Raw genomic sequence first — 24,602 nt, forward strand, 5'->3', positions numbered from 1 at the left:
GCACTGCCTGCGTCTCAGAACTGCGGCCGCCTTGATCTCATGAGGTTATCGTTGCCCACGTGTGCATGACGTCAGAGAAAGTCGGGATCAAGTCGGACACAAATCTAACCAGCATGCATTGGGCGGTGATCGCCGGTGATCGATTCTGCACAGACCTGGCTCATCTCAAATGAGCCTCTTGTCTATGATCTGTCGGCATGGTTATACTGGCCTGTGGCCTTCTTGGAGGCCTTGATGATATCGGAGGGGGGCTCCCATTTGAAGCAGGGCTCCAGATTGGCCATCTTTATGGTCATTATTGAGGACCGGGTGCCATCCAATGCTAGGCTGTGTCTTCTCTTGGTTTTGTTCAGTCCCACAACTGAAAACACCCTCTCAGCATCTGCGTTTGCATGGGGCAACACCAGGACAAGCTTGGCGACGGCAGCAAGCCTCTCGAATTCTTTGGCTCCTGTCACCTATGGAAAATGCACCAAAACACAATGGAAAAACATACCTTGATTTTTGATTGATTCATACTGTAAGTATACTGTAGGTTGATCCATTAGCAAAGTTCAGATAAAAACATGCATAATTTGCAACATGCATGACACATATATGCATGCAACAATTTTAAGCAACAGATGTAGCCAAGCCACCCCTGCCAAAAGGAAAGACAAAAAATGAAAAAATGTTTACCTTATGCTTCCGGGTTGCCATTTCAGCCCAGAAGCTTTCCATTTCAGTTTCGTCCTGCAGGGATATCATTGGCATGGTCTGATCATTTAGAAACTCCTCACCCAGAAGGTCATGCTCCTCTGGCCCATGGTATGGGAGGAGATGGGGAAACCTATTTATGAAAGTAGAGTTACAAGTTGTTACGTTTTAGGTATATAGTCATCAACCAGCAGCAGTTCATACACATCTTTGAGGAGAAGCCACATAAGAATATATAATGTGCAGTTTAGGAGTGAACACACCTCATCATAAAACACAGGGTATTTTAGCTAAGATGATAGACAATAATTAGAGAGAAAAACTAACCTTTCAACAGAGTCACTTTCAGCCCTCTGCCGTACATCTACAAATTGTGCGTGCTTGATCAGTGGCTCTTCCAGTGGCAGCTTCTTAAGTGCATAGTCCACAGCACTTGTCAGGAAACACAACACAGCTTCATGGAATGAATCCACCTGCTGTGGTGTGATGTCACCCTCGTCGAGTAATTTGTTAAGTTTAGCCCTGGTTGTGAACCCAATGTTCAACTTTCTTCCTGTCACAGATACAGCATATCGGTATAAGGTACAAGGCTAAATATCACATATCACAGTGTTTGATCATAATAATAGTAAAATACTAACCTGGTAAATGGTTTGCCTTTTCTTTAAAGGCAATTTCACAAGGCTCCTCATGGCACTGCAGAGCTGCTGGAACCATAAACTTGGAACATAGCTTGCGTACGAATTTCACCATCTATAACAGACATTTACAAAAATAGTAGGTGAAACCTGTTTTAGAGGATCCCTGCAGATATCAGCAAGAAACACAGAATGGAAAAAAACAGCAAAATCCAATCCCACCTCATCATGTAACAAAAATATTGATGACTGCTCTCTCTGAAGCAGCAAGTTGAAAGAAGTGAAAGTTGGTACGGTGGCTTGGAAGAACAGCAGGTACACTTCTGTCATGGGGTCAGTGAATGTCTGCACAAGTCTCTTGAACCTGGCCTGATTTTAATCTTGAATCAATCAATAAATAACACAAAACAAGAGGTTGTCGTTAATACAAGTATGTGACTAACAATCCATGTAGTTGCTGCATAATGAAATTGAAAATGTATGACCATACTAGCAGATTTGTAGTAGCTGGCCAGAGGTTCATACAGCCTCAGGATCCTGGTCACACAACGTTCAAGGCTTAGCCAACGGACCGAGATATGCAGGAGGACCTCCATGTACTCCGCTTCATGGAGCTCACAAAACTCTGTTTTAGACATTAAATCCATATCATATATTTTCTACAGCTCAGCATTTCAGTATTACACTTAATAGTATCAAACATGCATACCTGTCAGGTATCCTTTCCGATTTGTGCTACCCTTGAACCAGTAACCGATGTCCACTACCATATCCTCCAAATCAAAACCGGACACCTGCAATGCATAAATCAATCATAACACATTCAGTCAATGCACGTAATTAGGATACAAATAAAAAGTTACATGTAAAGATAAATCAGGCCTTAACTCACTTTAAAAAATCCCACTCCTGCAGCTTTGGCGGTGTTATGTGCCACATGACAAGGACAACCATGAATATAGGTGTTGGGATGCTTCTGGAGCACCCTAGAGGCAATGTAATTACGTGGTCCAATGTTCACAGCTGCATTGTCAACTGAGAGACCAATGCAGTTCTCCCAAGGGATGCCATGCTCCTCTATGGTGGAGTTAATTTTGGTGAAGATCTCACTTGCTGTCCCACACCTCGTCCCACTTGTTGTGCACATATTTAAGAACTGGTGGACAACTTTGCTGTCCATGAAGACCCGGACAGTAAGCGGGTTCATCTTTTCCACTCCTATAATGACAAGTTAGAATCATACAGATGTTCATGTTATTAGATGTTTAAAAATACACAAAGCACATGTTTTGCAGAGGAGAAAAATCTCAAATAGTTTGTGAAATACCAGTGTCATTCGACCCATCTGTAACAATGGTATACAGGGCTTTTTTCATCTCCTTCACAAGCTCCTGTGTGAAATATGGTGCGAGTGCTTCATTGGTAATGCAGGATGACTTAGTCCTGGCACACCTGTACTGGCACAACATTCTTTTAGGAGAGGCCCCAGGTGGTCCGCAAAGGCTAGGGGGACGTTGTGAACTACCAACCCAGCTGTCATTTTGACCTCAGCCCTTCTTGTCTGTAAGAAATTAAAAATTATTAATCCTCCCAAAAGACCATCGTTTATTTAAAATAGACGCCTGCGATAATAGGGCACAGGTAAAAAACACATTCAGCAACTAAACTGGACTGTACTACACTGAAATACAAACCACAAATTAGTCAAAACTATCAACCATGACTTTACCGTGATCAACTAGAACACAAAACTCTTGACTAAACCTTTACAGAATCATTACACATATCATACCTTAACCTCTTGTGCAGACATACCCCCAACAGATGGAACGGCCATTGCATATTGGGATATTGTGGCTGTGGACTGGAGAGCTCGTTGCTTATCTTGGTGGCCTTTGCTTTTTATATGGCGCACTACATCTGTCACACCCTGGTGGCAACATGAGTTTTCAATACGGCAGACTGCACACCAGTAGTGCGTGTTGAGGCTCCCTCTGGTAATAAATGGCCATGAAGAGGTCCACTCATTTTTGAAAATGGATCTTGCTGCTCCTGCCAGAGCACGACTCTTCTGGCCCTGCTGTTGGATTGGGGGGGGTCTCTTCTGTCTGTCCCTCTGTGTCTTCTTCCATCTGCCCTGTTGGTTGTTCTATTTGTCCTGTCTGTTGCTCCTCTGCATGTGCATCAATCTGTCCTGTCTGTTGCTCCTCTGCTTGTTTGTCAGTCTGTCCTGTCTCCTGCTCTCTCTGTCCTTTGTGTTGCTCCTCTGTCTGTTGTCCTGTCGTTTCTATCAATCGTTCTGGCTGTTCTGTCAGTGTGTTTGTCTGTCTTTTCTCACTAGGCTGGTTCTTTAAATAAAATAAAAGGTTTCGCTTTTGTCCTGGCAAAGGTCTCTTATGGGACATCTTTGAAACCTTAAACAATTCAAATGGTCATGGTGGTTTAATAACTCTACTCTCAGTTACAAAAACATACCTACTTCTATTGCACACATTTCCTGTATTTATGTTATATTCTTTGGAATACATCTTACCCGTTCGAAATCAGCTGAGTTTACATTCACCACACTAAATCATGTTCACACGCACAAACAAATAATTTATTTCAAGATTTAAAGTTTAAGAGAGTGAGTACTCAATTGGATGACATTTCATTGTTACATACCTAGTCTCAGCTCAGCTTCTTATCAGACTTCTTGAGGTAGTAACCGTTTCTTCTCCTGTTGTCTTTCGCGGCAATGGTATCTCTTCTTCTGTCACTAACTTCGGGGTGCAGCGCATATGGTTCAGTGGCGCTCATCAGAGCCATCTACCGTAGGGGAGTTTGAAAAAAGGAACGAACGAGTCTTGGCCGATTTTTTTTGCGTGAGAAATTGGATGTGTGGCGTGAGTGCGTGTGAAAACTGGCAAAAACGTGTGTCACACGGCGAAAGCGTGAGAGTTGGCAGCTCTGGTCATGTCAAGAATCACAGGCTGACTAGCTAACCGTACCGTGGATTTGTGAGTACAGTATAACTTACTCATTAAAATTTACTGGCAAGAATATATAGCTATTATTATGTTATATAGCTAGACTGTGTCAGTGAAATCCTGTTTGCCCTGTTGCCTCAACTTTACCTGGCCTGAACAAGCTAATTTGTCTGGCCACACTACAGTAGCCAGCTCCAGCTTGACAGGATGTAGCTACTTTCTCTGGTCCAATAGTAGGCCATTTCATTGACAGTCAATGCGTTAACAGCCCATCTTGGGCTAGTCCAATAGTATTGGGTGTTTTATTGCTGGCTAGCTATCTAGTCAATAAACAATAGTCAGCTAACAAACTAGTTATAACCACAAATGGATAGCTATAGTAAAAATAAAGAAAAACCTTGAATGAGTACCTACTCATTCAAGGGTTTTCAAATTATTATTATTTGTTTTACTATTTTCTACATTGTAGAATAATAAATCAAATCAAATCAAATCAAATTTTATTGGTCACATGCGCCGAATACAACAGGTGCAGACATTACAGTGAAATGCTTACTTACAGCCCTTAACCAACAGTGCATTTATTTTAAACAAAAAAAGTAAGAATAAAACAACAACAAAAAAAGTGTTGAGAAAAAAAGAGCAGAAGTAAAATAAAGTGACAGTAGGGAGGCTATATATACAGTAAAATAAAGTGACAGTAGGGAGGCTATATATACAGGGGGGTACCGTTGCAGAGTCAATGTGCGGGGGCACCGGCTAGTTGAGGTAGTTGAGGTAATATGTACATGTGGGTAGAGTTAAAGTGACTATGCATAAATACTTAACAGAGTAGCAGCAGCGTAAAAAGGATGGGGTGGGGGGGCAGTGCAAATAGTCCGGGTAGCCATGATTAGCTGTTCAGGAGTCTTATGGCTTGGGGGTAGAAGCTGTTGAGAAGTCTTTTGGACCTAGACTTGGCACTCCGGTACCGCTTGCCGTGCGGTAGCAGAGAGAACAGTCTATGACTAGGGTGGCTGGAGTCTTTGACAATTTTGAGGGCCTTCCTCTGACACCGCCTGGTATAGAGGTCCTGGATGGCAGGGAGCTTTGCCCCAGTGATGTACTGGGCCGTACGCACTACCCTCTGTAGTGCCTTGCGGTCAGAGGCCAAGCAGTTGCCATACCAGGCGGTGATGCAACCAGTCAGGATGCTCTCGATGGTGCAGCTGTAGAATTTTTTGAGGATCTGAGGACCCATAATAGTGAAGACATCAAAACTATGTGTCACCAGCATAGCACCCCCACACCATAACACTTCCTCCTCCATGCTTTACGGTGGGAAATACACATGCGGAGATCATCCGCTCACCCACACCGCATCTCACCAAGACATGGCGGTTGGAACCAAAAATCTCTAATTTGGACTCCAGACCAAAGGACAAATTTCCACCGGTCTAATGTTCATTGCTCGTGTTTCTTGGCCCAAGCAAGTCTCTTCTTCCTATTGATGTCCTTTAGTAGTGGTTTCTTTGCAGCAATTCGACCATGAAGGCCTGATTCACACAGTCTCCTCTGAACAGTTGATGTTGAGATGTGTCTGTTACTTGAACTCTATGAAGCCTTTATTTGGGCTGCAATTTCTGAGGCTGGTAACTCTAATGAACTTATCCTCTGCAGCAGAGGTAACTCTGGGTCTTCCATTCCTGTGGCGGTCCTCATGAGAGCCAGTTTCATATACACTACCAGTCAAAAGTTTGAACACACCTACTCATTCAAGGGTTATTCTTTATTTTTACTATTTTCTACATTGTAGAATAATAGTGAAGACATCAAAACTATGTGTCACCAGCATAGCACCCCCACACCATAACACCTCCTCCTCCATGCTTTACGGTGGGAAATACACATGCAGAGATCATCCGCTCACCCACACCGCATCTCACCAAGACATGGCGGTTGGAACCAAAAATCTCTAATTTGGACTCCAGACCAAAGGACAAATTTCCACCGGTCTAATGTTCATTGCTCGTGTTTCTTGGCCCAAGCAAGTCTCTTCTTCCTATTGATGTCCTTTAGTAGTGGTTTCTTTGCAGCAATTCGACCATGAAGGCCTGATTCACACAGTCTCCTCTGAACAGTTGATGTTGAGATGTGTCTGTTACTTGAACTCTATGAAGCCTTTATTTGGGCTGCAATTTCTGAGGCTGGTAACTCTAATGAACTTATCCTCTGCAGCAGAGGTCCTCATGAGAGCCAGTTTCATATACACTACCAGTCAAAAGTTTGAACACACCTACTCATTCGAGGGTTATTCTTTATTTTTACTATTTTTTACATTGTACAATAATAGTGAAGACATCAAAGCTATGAAATAATACATATGGAATCATGTAGTAACCCAAAAAGTGTTAAAAAATATAGAAGCCACATAAGAATATCTAATGTGGCTTCTCCTCAAAGATGTGTATGAACTGCTGCTGGTTGATGACTATATACCTAAAACGTAACAACTTGTAACTCTACTTTCATAAATAGGTTTCCCCATCTCCTCCCATACCATGGGCCAGAGGAGCATGACCTTCTGGGTGAGGAGTTTCTAAATTATCAGACCATGCCAATGATATCCCTGCAGGACGAAACTGAAATGGAAAGCTTCTGGGCTGAAATGGCAACCCGGAAGCATAAGGTAAACATTTTTTCATATAAAATATATTTTATATTTGAGATTCTTCAAAGTAGCCACCCTTTGCCTTGATGACAGCTTTGCACACTCTTGGCATTCTATCAACCAGATTCATGAGGTAGTCACCTGGAATGCATTTCAATTAACAGGTGTGCCTTCTTCAAAGTTAATTTGTGGAATTTCTTTCCTTCTTAATGTGTTTGAGCCAATCAGTTGTGTTGTGACAAGGTGGGGGGGTATACAGAATATGGCACTATTTGGTCAAAGACCAAGTCCATATTATGTCAAGAATAGCTCAAATATGCAAAGAGAAACAACAGTCCATCATTACTTTAAGACATGAAGATTAGTCAATACGGAACATTTATTCAAGTGCAGTCACAAAAACCATCATGCGCAATGATGAAACTGGCTCTCATGAGGACCGCCACAGGAATGGAAGACCCAGAGTTACCTCTGCTGCAGAGGATAAGTTCATTAGAGTTACCAGCCTCAGAAATTGCAGCCCAAATAAATGCTTCACAGAGTTCAAGTAACAGACACATCTCAACATCAACTGTTCAGAGGAGACTGTGTGAATCAGGCCTTCATGGTCGAATTGCTGCAAAGAAACCACTACTAAAGGACACCAATAATAAGAAGAGACCTGCTTGGGCCAAGAAACACGAGCAATGGACAATAGACCGGTGGAAATGTGTCCTTTGGTCTGGAGTCCAAATGAGGGATTTTTGGTTCCAACCGCCGTGTCTTTGTGAGACGCGGTGTGGGTGAACAGATGATCTCCGCATGTGTATTTCCCACCGTAAAGCATGGAGGAGGAGGTGTGGGAGTGTTTTGCTGGTGACACTGTCTGTGATTTATTTAGAATACAAGGCACACTTAACCAGCATGGCTACCACAGCATTCTGCAGTGATACGCCATCCCATCTGGTTTGGGCTTAGTTGGACTTTCATTTGTTTTTCAACAGGACAATGAGCCAACACACCTCCAGGCTGTGTAAGGGCTATTTTACCAAGAAGGAGAGCGATGGAGTGCTGCATCAGATGACCTGGCCTCCACAATCCCCCGACCTCCACCCAATTGAGATGGTTTGGGATGAGTCAGACCGCAGTGTGAAGGAAAAGCAGCCAACAAGTGCTCAGCATATGTGGGAACTCCTTCAAGACTGTTGGAAAAGCATTCCAGGTGAAGCTGGTTGAGAGAATGCCAAGAGTGTGCAAAGCTGTCATCAAGGCAATGTCACGATCGAGGTAAGGAGTAGACCAAGGCGCAGCGTGATGAACAAACATACTTTAATTAGTTAAAGTTTAAACATGAATACAAAACAAGAAACGACTCGTGACGTCCACGGTATCAATGACCGAACACGGAACAAAAACCCACAAACACAAAGGGAAAACAGACAGTTTAAATATGGCTCCCAATCAGAGACAACCAGCCAACAGCTGACACTCGTTGCCTCTGATTGGGAGTCACTCAGGCAAACATAGAATTAAACACAACAGAATTACCAACATAGAAATACACACATAGAATGAACACACCCTGGCTCAACATAATGAGTCCCAGAGCCAGGGTGTGACAGTACCCCCCCCTAAAGGCGCGGACTGCGACCGCGCCTCAACTAAACAAAACAGGGGAGGGCTGGGCGGGCATACCTCCTCGGCGGCGGTTCTGGCTCCGGCCTTGACCACCACCCTCCAATACACCCCCCATAGCGCCCCTGGTCCAGTCTGTCCCCGCCGGCTGGAGCCGAACTGGACTTAGCAGGAGCGGTTAGCTTCAGCTCCATAGTGGAGCAGTTGACCGGTACCTTACCAGGCACCGGTGACCCAGGCACGGGTTGTGCTGGACTGACGACGCGCACCCCTGGCTTGGTGCGTGGAGGAGGAACGGGCCTTACCAGGCTGACGACGCGCACCCCTGGCTTGGTGTGTGGAGGAGGGACGGGCCTTACCAGGCTGACGACTCACACCCCTGGCTTGGTGCGTGGAGGAGGGACGGGCCTTACCAGGCTGACGACTCGCACCCCTGGCTTGGTGCGAGTGGCAGGAACAGGCCGGGCCGGGCTGCCGACGCGCACCGTAGACTTGGTGCGAGTGGCAGGAACAGGCCGGGCCGGGCTGGCGACGCGCACCGTATACTTGGTGCGAGTGGCAGGAACAGGCCGGGCCGGGCTGGCGACGCGCACCGTATACTTGGTGCGAGTGGCAGGAACAGGCCGGGCCGGGCTGGCGACGCGCACCGTAGACTTGGTGCGAGTGGCAGGAACAGGCCGGGCCGGGCTGGCGACGCGCACCGTAGACTTGGTGCGAGTGGCAGGAACAGGCCGGGCCGGGCTGGCGACGCGCACCGTATACTTGGTGCGAGTGGCAGGAACAGGCCGGGCCGGGCTGGCGACGCGCACCGTAGACTTGGTGCGTGGAGCAGGGACAGGCCGGACTGGGCTGGCGACGCGCACCGTAGACTTGGTGCGTGGAGCAGGGACAGGCCGGACTGGGCTGGCGACGCGCACCGTAGACTTGGTGCGAGTGGCAGGAACAGGCCGGGCCGGGCTGGCGACGCGCACCGTATACTTGGTGCGAGTGGCAGGAACAGGCCGGGCCGGGCTGGCGACGCGCACCGTAGACTTGGTGCGTGGAGCAGGGACAGGCCGGACCGGGCTGGCGACGCACACCGTAGGCTTGGTGCGTGGAGCAGGGACAGGCCGGGCTGGGCTGTCGACGCACACCGTAGGCTTGGTGCGTGGAGCAGGGACTGGCCGGACTGGGCTGGCGACGCACACCGTAGGCTTGGTGCGTGGAGCAGGGACAGGCCGAACCGGGCTGTGGAGACGGATAGGAGCCCTGGAGTGAAGAGCGGCCACAACCCGTCCTGGCTGAATGCCTACCCTCACACACTCTGTGTGAGGCATCCGCACAGGACGTACAGGGCGGTGTATCCGTAACCTGGTGGCCTCCAGAATCCGCCCCTCTTTTGCCTCCGTCAGCCCCGTCGTCCATGCCGTGTGCCCCCCCCTAAAAATGTTCTGGGGTTGCCTCTCGACCGTCCGACGACGACCCTGATCACGCCGTTGGTCCTCTCTACGGCGCCTCTCCACCGTCTCACTCCATGGCCGGCGATCCATCCCGGCCAGGATTTCCCCCCAAGTCCAGGACCCTTTACCGTCCAATATCTCCTCCCATGTCCAGGCTGCCTGCTCCTGGACACGCTGCTCCTCTTTCGCCAGGGCCTTTCCCGGCGCTTCCTCCCATGTCCAGCCCAAGGGCTGCCCCTGGACACGCTGCTTGGTCGTTGCATGGTGGGTTTTTCTGTCACGATCGAGGTAAGGAGTAAACCAAGGTGCAGCGTGATGAACAAACATACTTTAATTAGTTAAAGTTTAAACATGAATACAAAACAAGAAACGACTCGTGACGTCCACGGTATCAATGACCGAACACGGAACAAAAACCCACAAACACAAAGGGAAAACAGACAGTTTAAATATGGCTCCCAATCAGAGACAACCAGCCAACAGCTGACACTCGTTGCCTCTGATTGGGAGTCACTCAGGCAAACATAGAATTAAACACAACAGAATTACCAACATAGAAATACACACATAGAATGAACACACCCTGGCTCAACATAATGAGTCCCAGAGCCAGGGTGTGACAGGCAAAGGGTGGCTATTTGAAGAATCTCAAATAAAAAATATATTTTGATTTGTTTAACACTTTTTTTGCTTACTACATGATTCCATATGTGTTATTTCATAGTTTTGATGTCTTCACTATTATTCTACAATGTAGACAATAGTAAAAATAAAGAAAAACCCTTGAATGAGTAGGTGTGTCCAAACTTTTGACTGGTACTGTATATATATATATATATATATATATATATATACAGTGGGGAGAACAAGTATTTGATACCCTGCCGATTTTGCAGGTTTTCCTACTTACAAAGCATGTAGAGGTCTGTAATTTTTATCATAGGTACACTTCAACTGTGAGAGACGGAATCTAAAATCTTATTTTCCACCATAATTTGCAAATAAATTCATAAAAAATCCTACAATGTGATTTTCTGGATTTTCTTTTCTCATTTTGTCTGTCATAGTTGACGTGTACCTATGATGAAAATTACAGGCCTCTCTCATCTTTTTAAGTGGGAGAACTTGCACAATTGGTGGCTGACTAAATACTTTTTTCCCCCACTGTATATATAGTTACGAAGCTTTGTTATGTTATGTTTTGTAGACTGCTGCAGCAATGCACACCAACGCAGAGAGGAAGTTTATCAACCTTCGGAAACGTCTGGATATTTCATAGTTTTGATGTCTTCACTATTATCTACAATGTAGAAAGTAGTAAAAATTAAGAAAAACCCTGGAATGAGTAGGGGTGTCCAAACTTTTGACTGGTACTCTACATAAACTCATGGTACTACTGTATAAGTCTTATGTTTATTATATGCGTTAGCTTGTATGGTAAAGGATGTATTTTTATGTGCTGTTTAGGGGGACAGTGTGGATTTAGAGCTCTCCTGGACAGTGAAGGAGAGAGATGAGCTCCAGGCTGTACTGCTGGGCTTTGAAAGACACATGGAGGACATCCAGATCAGTGTGAAGGCCCTGACTGCTGAGAGAGACCAGCTCAGTGCACAATGCAAACAGCTGAGAGAGACCAGTCAGTGCACTGTAAATCAAACCAAAGAGACCACCTCTGTGTAGTAGCAAATATAATTGTGATTAAGCTGAACTGTAGAAGGATGAACTTGTCAAACAGCATGAGATTTAAGTCTGTGACGCCAGCTTAGTTTGCAGTTTCATTAAATAATATATAACTCAATCGAGGTGTATCAGTAATTGGAAGTAGCTATCATCAAGTCTTTGACATTGGTTGTGTGTGTAGGTTCAGAAAGAGAGGATCAGAGCTGTTCACTGAGGTCCTGAGGCTGAAGAAAGAGAGGGAGGAGGCTGATACTGACCTACAAAGGATCACCTCAGCGAGAGAGACACTCCGAGAGAGACTAAAGATTGCCCAGACCTGCGTTCTGACAGACAGAGAGGAAGAGGAGAGGAACATCCTGAACCTGGAAAACACCAAGACTGTGAGACTGATCAACTTCTCACCAAATCAAAGCAAAATGATCCTGTTACAGTTGACTATATTACTTTTTGTAGATATTACACCTTACAAAGATGTTACCACCACTGCTATCAATCAAGTCTGCCATTATTACCATTCCTCCTGTAGAGGAAGAGCTGAAGGTTCGGTCCACTGCCCTGGTCCAGACTGCAGAGGAGAGGGCCCAGCAGAGAGCTGAGTCCAGTGCACTACGGTACTGTCTGTCTGTCTGTCTTTGTCTGGTAATGGTGTGATGTCATTATGTGCTGTTCATATTTATTTGTTGTGATGAAATTGTCTAATTCTCTGTCTGTGCAGGCTGTTGCAGGAGCAGATGGAACAGTCCCTGTTTGACATTCAACACAGGCTCTCTGTGAAGACCAACGAGGTCCATGCTGCCCACCAGCAGATAGAGAAACTGGAGGAGAAAATAGGTGTGTTTTGGTGGATGAAACGGTTAGTTAGACTTTCTTATCAAACTCTGCTCTTGGTTTATTCAGTGATAAAATGTAATTGTTTTCTTCACCAGTTGAGTTAAGTCGCCATGGCTCTACCCAGAGGGACGAGGTGACTGTGCTTCAGAAGACTATCTCTGCTCGGCACTAGAGACCACTGACAGACCTACATATGTGAGCGTGAGTACAGTTATTAGATCAGTCAAACAGGGAATAAGCACTGTTCGGTCTCTCATTCTGCAGGAAAATACTCTGGAAGAAGTAAGGCTTACTGTTACAGACATGGATAACTCTCTAAAGTAAGTGTAACCTTTTTGAGTGTGTGAGGGAGAATTATCTGTTCGTGAGAGTCATGTCTACCAAATATGTGTGTGTGTGGAGAGTGAATCAGTGATATTGTGTTGTACCTGCAGCCAGCTGAAGGGGGCACTGAGCAGCCGTGAGAGGGAGATAGCCAGTCTACGCAGACAACTGGGCTCTTCCCAGGAGGAGCTGTCTGGAGTGGGGAGAGAAAGGGAGATCGTCATGAGAGAGAACAGGAGACTACAGGATGACCTAGCCACTATGACCAGGGAGAACCAGGTACAGAGCTAAGTTTGATATGCAAGAGCTTTTATGAACATAACAAACCAGACTGGTTTCTTTTCTGTCACCCACAATTGACATATTTAACTTGGGGGCACACTCACCCTCTATTCTTTATTTAATTGGGATGCAAACATGTCATACATACTCTGTATTGTTGGGTTTCATTTGCACATGTTTTGTGTCCAGGTTGTGCATACTGAGATGGAGGAGGCCTTGCATGAGAAAGATGAGAGTTCACTCCTATATCTCAGAAGTGGCAAGGATAGAGAATATGATGATTGCAAAGGTAAGAGGCGGAGCATTCTGCTGTACTTGATAATGCCTGTTTCCAGTGTGTAGCCAAATACACATCATCCAGATAACATGGAGATATTCCAAAGTAAAGATGCTATAGATTCCTTCCAATAGTTTTTTTTAACTGACTGATTAAATAATGTTGGCCCCCAGGAGCAGGAGAACGGGGAGATGCTGGAGCAGTCCGAGGACCGGGAGCTGAAGCTGCAGCATGCAGAGGGCCTCAACAACTCCATCCGCCTGGAGCTGCTCTCCTCAGACACGGAGAGACGACACCTCATGGAGACTGTGGGACATCAGGAGAGATCCAGGAGGTGAGACTGTTGGGCCAATGTGAGTGGAGAAAAATAATGTAGGAAAAGAGTCCAATGGGGAGAGTTTGAGTTTGTCTGTCCTTTCTCACCTCTAACCAACATCCTACTATACTGAATTAACTTGCATTGTTGCAATTGGTGATAAAGGAAGCCTGTTCTGTCCCCACCCTACAGCACATGAGTGCCCTGCAGGTGTACGAGGTCCAGGTGTCGTCCCTGGCCCGGGGCATGTCCAGGCTGGAGGAGGCGCTGCAGGAGGCCCGGGGGGAGAAGACTGTCCTCCTCTCTGACCTGGCCTCTGTCAGGGAGCTCTGTGTCAAACTGGACTCCAGCAAAGACCTCAGCACCCACCAGTTTACCTCTAAGAGCATGGAGCTGGAGAGGGTGAGCAAACCCTCTGACTGCATCCCAATCCACCACCCTTTTCACTTCCCGTCATGGATTTAGCAATGGTGGAAACTTACACCACACACACAGTGCATGTACCAGTAAGTTGTGATACAGACCTTGCTAATTGCAGGAACCCTAGCTATAACAAAATGTGCCCTGTCTGTGCTATAGTGTTGACTATGCCCTTCATCATGTCTATGTGTTGGTGCTGCTCTCTCAGGTGACCGAAGAGCTGGAGGACGTGCGCTGTGAGGCGGAGCTACTGAAGAAGCAGCTGGCCAGTGAGAGACTGAATGTCCGTAACCTAGAGACACTTCTCTCCTCCAATCGGCAGAAAGAGTTCCACACCCATCTGAGCGCCAGTGAGAGGGAGTCAGAGTTCTGAGGGACAGACTGGCCCTCGCTGACAGCAAAACGTGAGAGATAGGGTCCTAAAGGCTCCTCAGGTCAACTACTGTACTTCTCCACAGACCCACTTATTACATCAGACCCATAACATCTCAATTACACACAATCTTGAGTCTTACTGATTTAATAAAGATAAGTAACAGTGTGTGTGTGCAGGGAAGGACATGCCAGAGAGGTTTCTCAGCTCAGAGGGAAAGTCTCTCAGCTGCAGACAGAGATGGACATGCTGAAGAGACAGCTGACCACTGAGCGCTTTGAGTGATGAGCTGAATGACTCTACATTTTCCGTGCTAATCAGGCACCTAGCCTCTAAACATTCAATAGTCAATAAACTAAATGAATACATTTCAGTGTAATTGATAAGGCTGTGGGCCGCTATCTCTCCCTTATGCCCTTGCTGTCTCTCTCCTCAGGAAGAGGGCCGTGCAGGAGATGCGCAGACAAGGTGTCTTTCTCTTTCCTCCGGAGCGCCTCCCCCCCGAGCAGATCTGAGTCCCCGCCCCTCCTCACTAGAACATTCCATCCTGCAAACTCCAGAGCGCTCCACCGACAGGTCACCAGAGACGTGAGTCACACTCACATTACTACGTACATGCACACACACACACTGCACTCGCAGCAATACTCTACCATCTATAAAACAAAAATACTTTACAGATCCCATTGATTGGGCTCCTGAGTGGCGCAGCGGTCTAAGGCTATAAAAATAAAATAAAAAATAAATACATTGTATTCAAGCCTGTAATTAATTTGACTTCTCCATTCCTGTTTTCCACAGAAGTGTGAGCTTTAAGAAGTAGAGTGACACAGGACAGACAGGGAAATGAAGGAGCTGAAGTGAATGAATGAGAAGCCTGTAAGAGTATCAGTTTGGACGCACCACACAAACTATTCACGTAACTCGTGTCCAACAAAAATGCTTGTAATGGTCTAAAATGTCAGCTTCCTCCTCCTTCCCTATGAAAGATGCACTAAACTCAGATCAAAGGTGAAATCATGCTGTCTTCTCACCAAATATCATTCCAATGTCAATAGTTTGAAGAATTTGATTGTCTGTATTGTGTTTTTCTATGAGAAATCTACTTATTGAGCTACTAATAGTATTATCTCATTAAACTATACCTGTACATTTTCAGCTTTTTCTTGGGTTAGGACATCCATTAGACAGGGGCTGAGATACTTTTACCAAATGCATTTATAAGAATCTGGGCTTGGTTAGAACTTGGTTATTAGACCACTGATAGGAGAATAGTTCAGCTTAGTTCAGCTTTGTGTTCAGTGTTCTGTGGTATTTTTGTACATGTTTAATGTTACATAGTATTCCTATGATGCCTAAATTAATAACTTATTCCTTCAAATAAAAGTTTATACAAAATTAACGGCACTTATCTGTACCTAACATCAGAGACAAAACACAACAGTCTTTAAATTACCCATAAGAAATGCCCATAGGAGTGTGGAGGAAAATTGATTAACAAAAGATCGATAAAAATGTATAATTGAGGCTTTAATACTTTTTTGACAGTTGGGTCAATGTTTTGTTGAAGCCCAGATGGAGTCCACAGTTATCAGAGCAATTGGACGGTATCAGTTAAGTGGAATGCATACAAATTATTTGCTTCTAAAATACAATTCCTTTCCAGTTTTAGTGGTTTTCTGCATATTATAGTCCCCTGTAGCTCAGTTGGTAGAGCATGGCGCTTGCAACGCCAGGGTTGTGAGTTCGTTTCCCACGGGGGGCCAGTATGAAAAATCTATGCACTCACTAACTGTAAGTCGCTCTGGATAAGAGCGTCTGCTAAATGACTAAAATGTCAAATGTATTCCAACTATTTCCCAATTCTGTAACTAATGTAAGAAGTAACATATCATAATACTGCTTGTTCCCTAGGAATAAAAAGACATTGCAAATGTGTAACAAGATACTGTATAAAAATATTTTCCAGTTATACAATACAATATTGCAGTTAATGTCTGCAGTATTCAGTGGTTGTGTTGGGGAGGGGGTAAGTAAACAGGGAAAAGTCTAGAATGTACTTGGGCAGGAGTTCCCTGAGTAGCTTCTGTGGCAGACTGCACAGGTAATAGTGCAGCGTCTCCGTGGTGACAGGCTTGTACCACGTCTGTCTCTCAGGGAAGTGGACGTGTAGAGGTGCACCAATACGCTGTAGCGCATAGTCGGCATCACTCTCCAGATGCTCATAGGAGCCAATGAAGTCATAGGACACGGCACATGGCTGGCACAGGTTGTAGATGGGCATCCAGTGCTCGTTCATGCGCTCCACATCCTCGTCCAGCAGATAGCGCACAAACTCTGAAAACGTCACGTCATCCCCGGCCACTGCTGTATCCTTGGCATGGCCCTTTCTGTAGCGCCTGATGATCTCAGCACCGTACTTCTCTTGGTAGGCCTTGATCTCCCCAAACTTGTTCCTGTAGGCAGAGAGCAGGCGCTCCATGGGCTCCCGCACAAACATGAACTTGAAGTAGTGTTTCAGCCTGTATCGGATCTCCTCCGGCTTCAGGGAGGACAGGAAAAGCAGGTCACTCTTGTGGTCCATCTTGATGCTGACATCCACATTCTCCAGAGCCCCACTCAGGACCTTCAGGACCCTCTTCCAGTTGGAGCAGGCCACCTTGGGGACATAGCAGTAGAGGAAGCGGTGCTTGTCGTTTACCAGGATGTGCTGCAGCAGGGTTTTCCTCTGCAGGGGGCTCAGGGACCACACATTGTGGGGCATGTTCTTCTGACCACATATGGTCTGGATGGTGCGGTTACGGATCTCCTGGAGAATCTGATTGGGGAGATGTAAAAAATTAGACATATAACTATTATTATGTAAGAGTTACACAAAATAATAATGCATGCATAATACAATATCACTCACGTCAATATAATACCTACACAACATGTTACGATATGCATTCCATCAAAGAGTGGACAACTAACAAAATGTAAACAATGTAATCATGACATTTTCACATGCAAATAGCACTTAATTTCTATGATATAGCCCAGGGATGGGCAACTTTGATGGGGTGGGACCCACAAAAAATCTGAACTCACGAGAGGCCGCAGTGACTCACGGGTCTGCGTACCCACATCCATACCCACACATGCAGTCAGCCCGCAATAGCCCAATTCTACACATCTTGCCATGGGGCGAAGAGAAAATGTTGCAGGTTTAAAGCGAAGTTTGCTGCAATTCTACGCATTTTGCCATAGTGTACAGAAAATGTTGCGATTTTACAGGTAATTTCCTGCAATTCTACTTATTTTGCCATAGGGTGGAGAGAAATGTTTGCCATTTTGAATATGATATCTGAGTGAGAGTGACTAACAAAATCAATGGGGGGAGGTAATTTGACCATGATTACTACAAGTTTAGATAGCTGGCTAGACCAATTTACCAATCTAAAAATGTGTTTGCCGACATGGGCTAATTGAGTGACAGACATAACAAGAGAAACTGCTGATGCACAACCAAATTAAGAAATTGCACCTTTGTATTCTACTATAGATACACAGCAAGGCGTGGCTTAACGTGACCATGCCCCCGAGTAGGGTACAGCAGTTACTCTCATGTAATTAGCCTAACTTGTGGCGGCATCCTAAGTTAGCATCCTAAGCAAACTGAAACTTTTTTCTCCTTTCAATAAATGTTTTCAGGAGCCTCACGTGTCGTTAACATACTTGAATGTCACAACAACAAATGTATATATATATATATATATATATTTTAGGGGGTATATCAGCTTTAATATTGCAGATAGATTGTAACTTCCATCAATGTAATTGTCTGCATCACTTCCAAACAACAAATTATTTTCATGATACTTATTCTGCCACTAATTTGTTACTCGACCTGCTGACATTGACAGTAAAGCTGTCGCATCATACTTACGTCACTGTTTGTTTACGCTTAGCTTTCTTTCCGGTTAGCTGACTGGCTAGCGAGGGAAGTTAATCTAGATCTAACTAGCTATTCTTAGATATGTCGCGTAACTACTTCCAGTCTTTGTCATGCTCTTGAACGGTCAAGGGCTATTTAGAAAAGTTGTTTATTTTTGGCTTGCCTATAATATGTCCTTTCAACTTGCCGGAGACCAGCTGCGGAGAAAACCCTACCAAATGGGCCAAAGTAGCCTCCTATGGCGATAGCTAATTATATACACCTACTTGGTGGAATCTCCAGGATTGCATAAATATCCAAATGCAGAAGAATATTATAGCTGTTATTTGGATGGATATAGCTCATTAGTCCTTAATACAAGCTAAATAGCTAGATTTATGCAATACACATTGCTAGTTAGATACAAACAAGTGTTAGCGACTACCGGTGTTGAAGTGCATCGCGGCGTAATAGCCTGAAACCATGAGGTTCGTCTAACTTGGTACTTGGGCAGTTGATGAAACTTCATTTGGTGGTCTTTTTCTCCTATTTTTCAAACAAAACGGTACGCCACAGCTTTTCGGCATTTTAAAAGCAAGGTTAGCTAGTTAAGAAAGTCCGTTGGAATCGTCTCTTTGGGTGATAATCGTGATGTGCATTCCATGTGACGGTCTGTTCTGCTAACATTTTTACGTTTAGAATGAGTGTTTTTAGGTATGATGTAGTTTGTTGATTAAGACGACATGAAGAATGTTAAAAAATGACCAACCAAGCATATCCAAAATATTTATATAACGATACAAAAACATAGTAGTAACGGAAGTACCCTTCGGGTGTCTCGCCGTACGTATCTATTCTAACTCCCCCCTCCAGTGGGCTAGTCCTGCTGGAAATCTTAGTGGTTTTAAAAGTCTTCCGTTGACCTGGGATTCTGCGTCCACAGCTGGATCAAGATGTCGGGCTTGTCTGAGGTAGTCTGACCTCTTGCTGTTTCCCCGAACTGGAGGTGTCTCAATACTATTCAGCATTCCTTTCTCTATCATGAGCAGAAGGCCCCCAGACGCCACGATGACAGCAAACGTCAGCACGGATGGCAAGACAGCAGATCTGCGCAAAGAGCCCGAGTTCACTGTTTGTCTGAAGTTTATCACGGACCCGCTCCTGGCCCATCCTGAGCTTTTAATTCCGAAATCCTGCTTTCGCGGAGGCATCATCGGTCTCTGAATGATATCTGTTGGGTAGCTGACAGGTATATGTTATTGTTTTTTGTATGAGGAGAAAAAAAGTTTGTAAACTACCACGTACCATAACTTCTGACTGCAGACGGCTGCTACTACCAAAACGACTGCAAAAAGACGAAACCGTCAATCAGAGGGGATTGTGGGAGTTGTAGTTGTGGACTAAATATCGTCCTGCTGGGGGAGACTCGGTTGTATTTCTTTGATTCCTCGCTTCCTCTCTCACATTTACATTTTGGTCATTTAGCTCTGATCCAGTGTAGGCCGTCATTGTAAATAAGAATTTGTTCTTAACTGACTTGCCTAGTTAAATAAAGGTAAAATAAAAACAGAGTGACTTACTGGCTCAATTAGGGGTAAGCTCCTTGCTCAAGGTCACATCGACCGTTTTTTTCCTCTCACCTAGTTGGCTAGGGTATTCAAACCAGTGACAGTGTTTCCCCTATATTCATCTGAATTGTTGCCACAGTTGCAAAAAATGATGTATTTTTTAATATATATTTCTGCCGGGATGCTCTTTCAAATAGGCATTGGCTCAATGGCTGTAAGTCTATGGGAACAGCTAGCATGTCATTGCACTAACGCTAGAAGCAATGCCCCCCCCCCCCCCCACCCTTGCCACCATTGCTGAAATAGATCCTAGGGAAAACACTGAGTGACCTTTCAGGCTCAACTCTCTTTACCACTAGATTGGTCCACACACACCAACACAGTCGTGAAGACGGCACGACAAATCTTCTTTCCCCTCAGGAGGCTGAAAAGATTTGGCATGGGCCCTCAGATCCTAAAAATTTCTACAGCTGCACCATTGAGAGCATCTTGACTGGCTGCATCACCGCTTGGTATGGCAACTGCTTGGCATCCGACCGCAAGGCGCTACAGAGGGTAGTGCATACGGCCTAGTACATCACTGGGGCCGAGCTCTCTGCCATCCAGGACCTCTATACCAGGCGGTGTCAGAGGAAGGCCCTAAAAATTGTCAGACTCCAGCCACCCAAGTCATAGATTGTTCTCTCTGCTACCGCACGGAAAACGGTACCGATGCACCAAGTCTGGAACAAACAGGACCCTGAACAGCTTCTACTCCCAAGCCATAAGTCTGCTAAATAGTTAGCCCGGGTAGCTATTGGTTAACTATTTAACTACCTGCATTGACCCCTTTTTGCACTAACTCTTTTGACTCAACACATATGCTGCTGTTACTGTTTATTATCTATCCTGTTGCCTAGTCACTTTATCCCTAAATATACAGTATGTACATATCTACCTCAATTACCTCGTACCCCTGCACATGGATTCGGTACTGGTACCCCATGTATATAGCCAAGTTATTGTTACTCATTTTGCATTTATTCCTCATGTTATTTTTTCCTCTGCATTGTTGGGAAGGGCCCATAAGAAAGCATTTCACTGTTAGTCTACACCTGTTGTTTACAAAGCATGTGACGAATACCATTTTATTTAATTTAGATTAGATGAGTTTATTAGTCACATGCACAGCGTCGCAGATGTAATTGCAGGGTACAGTGAAATTCTTATGTGCCGAGCTCCAACAGTGCAGGTCAAAAAAAGAGAAGTGAATGAGAAAATAATAATAACATAAACATTTACAACTGTAGCAATGATACATGTCCATTGGGGGGTGGGGGCAGGGTAAGTGTCCGTTGGGGAGGGGTGTAGAATGTCCATAGAGGGAGCAGCAGGGGGGAAAGTGAGAAGTCAATGAGACAATAATAAAAGTTATAATAATATACACATTTACAACTGTAACAATGTCCATTGGGGGGGTGGGGGCAGGGTAAATGTTTGTTGAGGGGGTAGGAAGTCCGGGGGACGGGAGGGAGACGGGGGGAGGTGAGGAGAGAGGACCTGAGGAATCAAGGAAAATCAATTGATATTCTCCCTGGGTCTGGGAGCAGACAGAGGAGGGAAGGACTTGTATATATAAATCATTGATCCTATACCGACTCCTACTGGAAGACCAGCCTACCTACAATTGCAAGGAGCTGTTTCAGTTTCTGACTGCATTAATTTATGAATGCCTTTCCAGCAGCATTTTTGCACATTGATCTGATAAAAGGTTGCCAAAATGTTTTGTCATCTATAATTTAAAAAAATCATGACTTTAAGCCTAGGACTATTAGGGTGGTGTTAAATAATTGGAATGGTCCCCAACTATGGAGACCTTTATGCTTTAGGAACGATTGAAGCACCCACTCCTATTGCAAGTAAAAATGGTAATTCATCTGGTTCCTTTTGCCAGGGTTGGCTCAAGATGCACACAGTACAAAGAAGTCAGTCTTTTGGCCAGTCTTGCTCAAAGAACAATAACGGTGTGAATACGTTATGCCTCATAAATTAATTGAGAGAGAGCGCGCATTCTTCACATATCATTTTTGCCCAATATTTTGAGATCCATTGCACTGCGGCTGACGGAAGTGAGATTTTGATTAGAGCAATACTAATGATCAAAGACAGAAATATGATAGGCCACTTCACTGTGACAGACTGTGAAGACTGTCAATGACAAACAAGCACCTCCACTCCGAATAAAACACTGGGCCTTTCCAGACATTAAGCCTATATCAGATCAATAGCCAAAGCTATTTGTGTGAATATATGCTATATATAGGCAACCATTAAAGACAAACTGATGAGTGACATCATAGCGGAGATCGGTAGTGGACGTTGGGTGATTTTTGTGCACAGCCTCCACCAGCCACACCCTCCCGCCTCACGTGCGTGCAGCTGTGCAGGACTCAGTTTCTGTGCCGCCGTCTGTGCGCTTTGCCGTGCGCGCGTGTCTGTGCGAGCACCCGCAGCATCAGCAACACAAAGAGGGTCGAAGAGCTGTGGATAGGAGATACAAGGCGCAGTGGGCAACTTCAAGGCCGATTTGCGGGCAAACAAGATCACTTATAAGGTGTTGGGAGCTTGTCCTTTATTCTTGCATATTTTCTTAGTCATAAATGGTGTCTTTATTTTCAGTAGGCTGCTGACCTTGTCACAGCCTTTCATTTTCATTGACCTGCTGACGATTGCTCCATCCTTCAGAGATGTGTGTGTGCGCTGGAAAAGGACAGTGTCGTTTCATTTGATTATAAATGCGTGATTCTATTTGGCATAGCTCGAATTGGGGAGATAATTGGCTATTTGGCATTTTCATTATATTATTTTTAATGATTGTAAATGGAACACGTTCACCCTACAGCTTTGGTTTATGTTGGCTACTGTCTCAATTTACAGTAGGCATATTTGTGATAAAATATGAAATAAACGATAGATGGTTTGTTCTCCATATACTTACATCCGCCTTTTTATAGCACTGTATAACCAAGATTGCAGCGCCTCCGTTATATTATAAACCCTTATTATGTTCTATCCCTGCATCTCTTTGTAGGCTACCTGTGCTGTGCCAAATCCTATTGTGTCATGGACCAGAGAGATGGCATTATGTATTTCACGCAATATTGTTTCGACCCGTGTCCCCAGATATCAGATGGAATGTCTAAAAACAGAAATCATTGTCTCAAACGTTGTAACACGGAAGGTGCGTAACAGCGGATTTGTAGAGTTTCAGCCAATGGTTTGGCCTCGTTTTCTTCAATGCAGCATTTACCGTTATAAATTTGATCTTAATATAGAGACCATGAATAATTGAATTTATCCAGAAATTGACATTCAGAGTTGTTACCTGCAGTAAAGATACTGTATGTCAGTTGGGTGATGCCCGAGTTGTGTCTATTTCAGTTATGGTTGTCTTTTTTGAGTATCTCATTAGCTTACTCATTGCAGAGTGAGCAATAAGAAGATCCAGTAAAGCCCCATGCCTTTATGTGCGATGTAGCCTGTACAAAAACATAATTTTAAATGGCCAGCCATGTTTATCTCTCCAAGCCAGGGAGGGGAGCATTGTTGACATTAGGCCTTAGAGAGTTTAATATCTCATAGCACATACAGTGAGGGAAAAAAGTATTTGATCCCCTGCTGATTTTGTACGTTTACCCACTGACAAAGACATGATAAGTCTAAGGTTTATTTCAACAGTGAGAGACAGAATAACACAAAAAAAATCCAGAAAAACGCATGTCAAAAATGTTATAAATTGATTTGCATTTTAATGAGGGAAATAAGTATTTGACCCCTCTGCAAAACATGACTTAGTACTTGGTGGCAAAACCCTTGTTGGCAATCACAGAAGTCAGACGTTTCTTGTAGTTGGCCACCAGGTTTGCACACATCTCAGGAGGGATTTTGCCCCACTCCTCTTTGCAGATCTTCTCCAAGTCATTAAGGTTTCGAGGCTGACGTTTGGCAACTCAAACCTTCAGCTCCCTCCACAGATTTTCTATGGGATTAAGGTCTGGAGACTGGCTGGGCCACTCCAAGACCTTAATGTGCTTCTTCTTGAGCCACTCCTTTGTTGCCTTGGCCGTGTGTTTTGGGTCATTGTCATGCTGGAATACCCATCCACGACCCATTTTCAATGCCCTGGCTGAGGGAAGGAGGTTCTCACCCAAGATTTGACGGTACATGGCCCCGTCCATCGTCCATTTGATGCAGTGAAGTTGTCCTGTCCCCTTAGCAGAAAAACACCCCCAAAGCATAATGTTTACACCTCCATGTTTGACAGTGGGGATGGTGTTCTTGGTCATAGGCAGCATTCCTCCTCCTCCAAACACGGCGAGTTGAGTTGATGCCAAAGAGCTCGATTTTGGTCTCATCTGACCACAACACTTTCACCCAGTTCTCCTCTGAATCATTCAGATGTTCATTGGCAAACTTCAGACAGGCAAGTATATGTGCTTTCTTGAGCAGGGGGACCTTGCGGGCGCTGCATTGTTTCAGTCCTTCACGGCGTAGTGTGTTACCAATTGTTTTCTTGGTGACTATGGTCCCAGCTGCCTTGAGATCATTGACAAGATCCTCCCGTGTAGTT

General features: G+C 44.8%; 1 protein-coding gene, 1 long non-coding RNA gene and 1 pseudogene across 3 annotated transcripts; 1 reads left to right on the top strand and 2 right to left on the bottom strand.

Annotated features, from left to right (window-relative positions):
• Window positions 1-1,177: 1,177 nt before the first annotated feature.
• On the bottom strand, window positions 1,178-2,128 carry LOC311131603. The gene is made up of 5 exons (XR_014613439.1): window positions 2,044-2,128; window positions 1,825-1,959; window positions 1,557-1,703; window positions 1,338-1,449; window positions 1,178-1,249 (listed from the first exon to the last, which is right to left on the bottom strand). It is a non-coding gene; the product is annotated as an uncharacterized lncRNA (long non-coding RNA).
• A 384-nt stretch (window positions 2,129-2,512) lies between these two features.
• LOC311131058 (centrosomal protein of 135 kDa-like) lies at window positions 2,513-15,332 on the top strand (annotated as a pseudogene). Its single transcript has 14 exons — window positions 2,513-2,527; window positions 11,474-11,646; window positions 11,868-12,066; window positions 12,140-12,297; window positions 12,402-12,517; window positions 12,613-12,837; window positions 12,952-13,120; window positions 13,313-13,412; window positions 13,574-13,734; window positions 13,909-14,118; window positions 14,345-14,540; window positions 14,689-14,790; window positions 14,946-15,097; window positions 15,311-15,332. The product of its transcript is annotated as a centrosomal protein of 135 kDa-like (transcript).
• A 694-nt stretch (window positions 15,333-16,026) lies between these two features.
• LOC311130740 (carbohydrate sulfotransferase 14-like) lies at window positions 16,027-19,904 on the bottom strand. Its single transcript, XM_084163527.1, has 2 exons — window positions 19,349-19,904; window positions 16,027-17,327 (listed from the first exon to the last, which is right to left on the bottom strand). Exons 1-2 carry the CDS (start codon window positions 19,637-19,639, stop codon window positions 16,500-16,502), a joined length of 1,119 nt encoding a protein of 372 aa, XP_084019653.1. The 5' UTR covers window positions 19,640-19,904; the 3' UTR covers window positions 16,027-16,499.
• Between the last annotated feature and the right edge of the window lie 4,698 nt (window positions 19,905-24,602).

The sequence above is a fragment of the Coregonus lavaretus genome, assembly GCF_964263955.1.
Source record: "Coregonus lavaretus genome assembly, chromosome: 6".
NCBI classification, from domain to species: domain Eukaryota; kingdom Metazoa; phylum Chordata; class Actinopteri; order Salmoniformes; family Salmonidae; genus Coregonus; species Coregonus lavaretus.

What these genes read in the sequence shown, in the direction of transcription:
- LOC311130740 (XM_084163527.1), bottom strand. Translation starts at nt 19,639, where the DNA reads ATGATGCCTCCGCGAAAGCAGGATTTCGGAATTAAAAGCTCAGGATGG. An exon ending in CTGTGGACGCAGAATCCCAG is followed by an intron (nt 17,328 to 19,348) that starts GTCAACGGAAGA and finishes CTCCCCAATCAG; the next exon opens with ATTCTCCAGGAGATCCGTAA.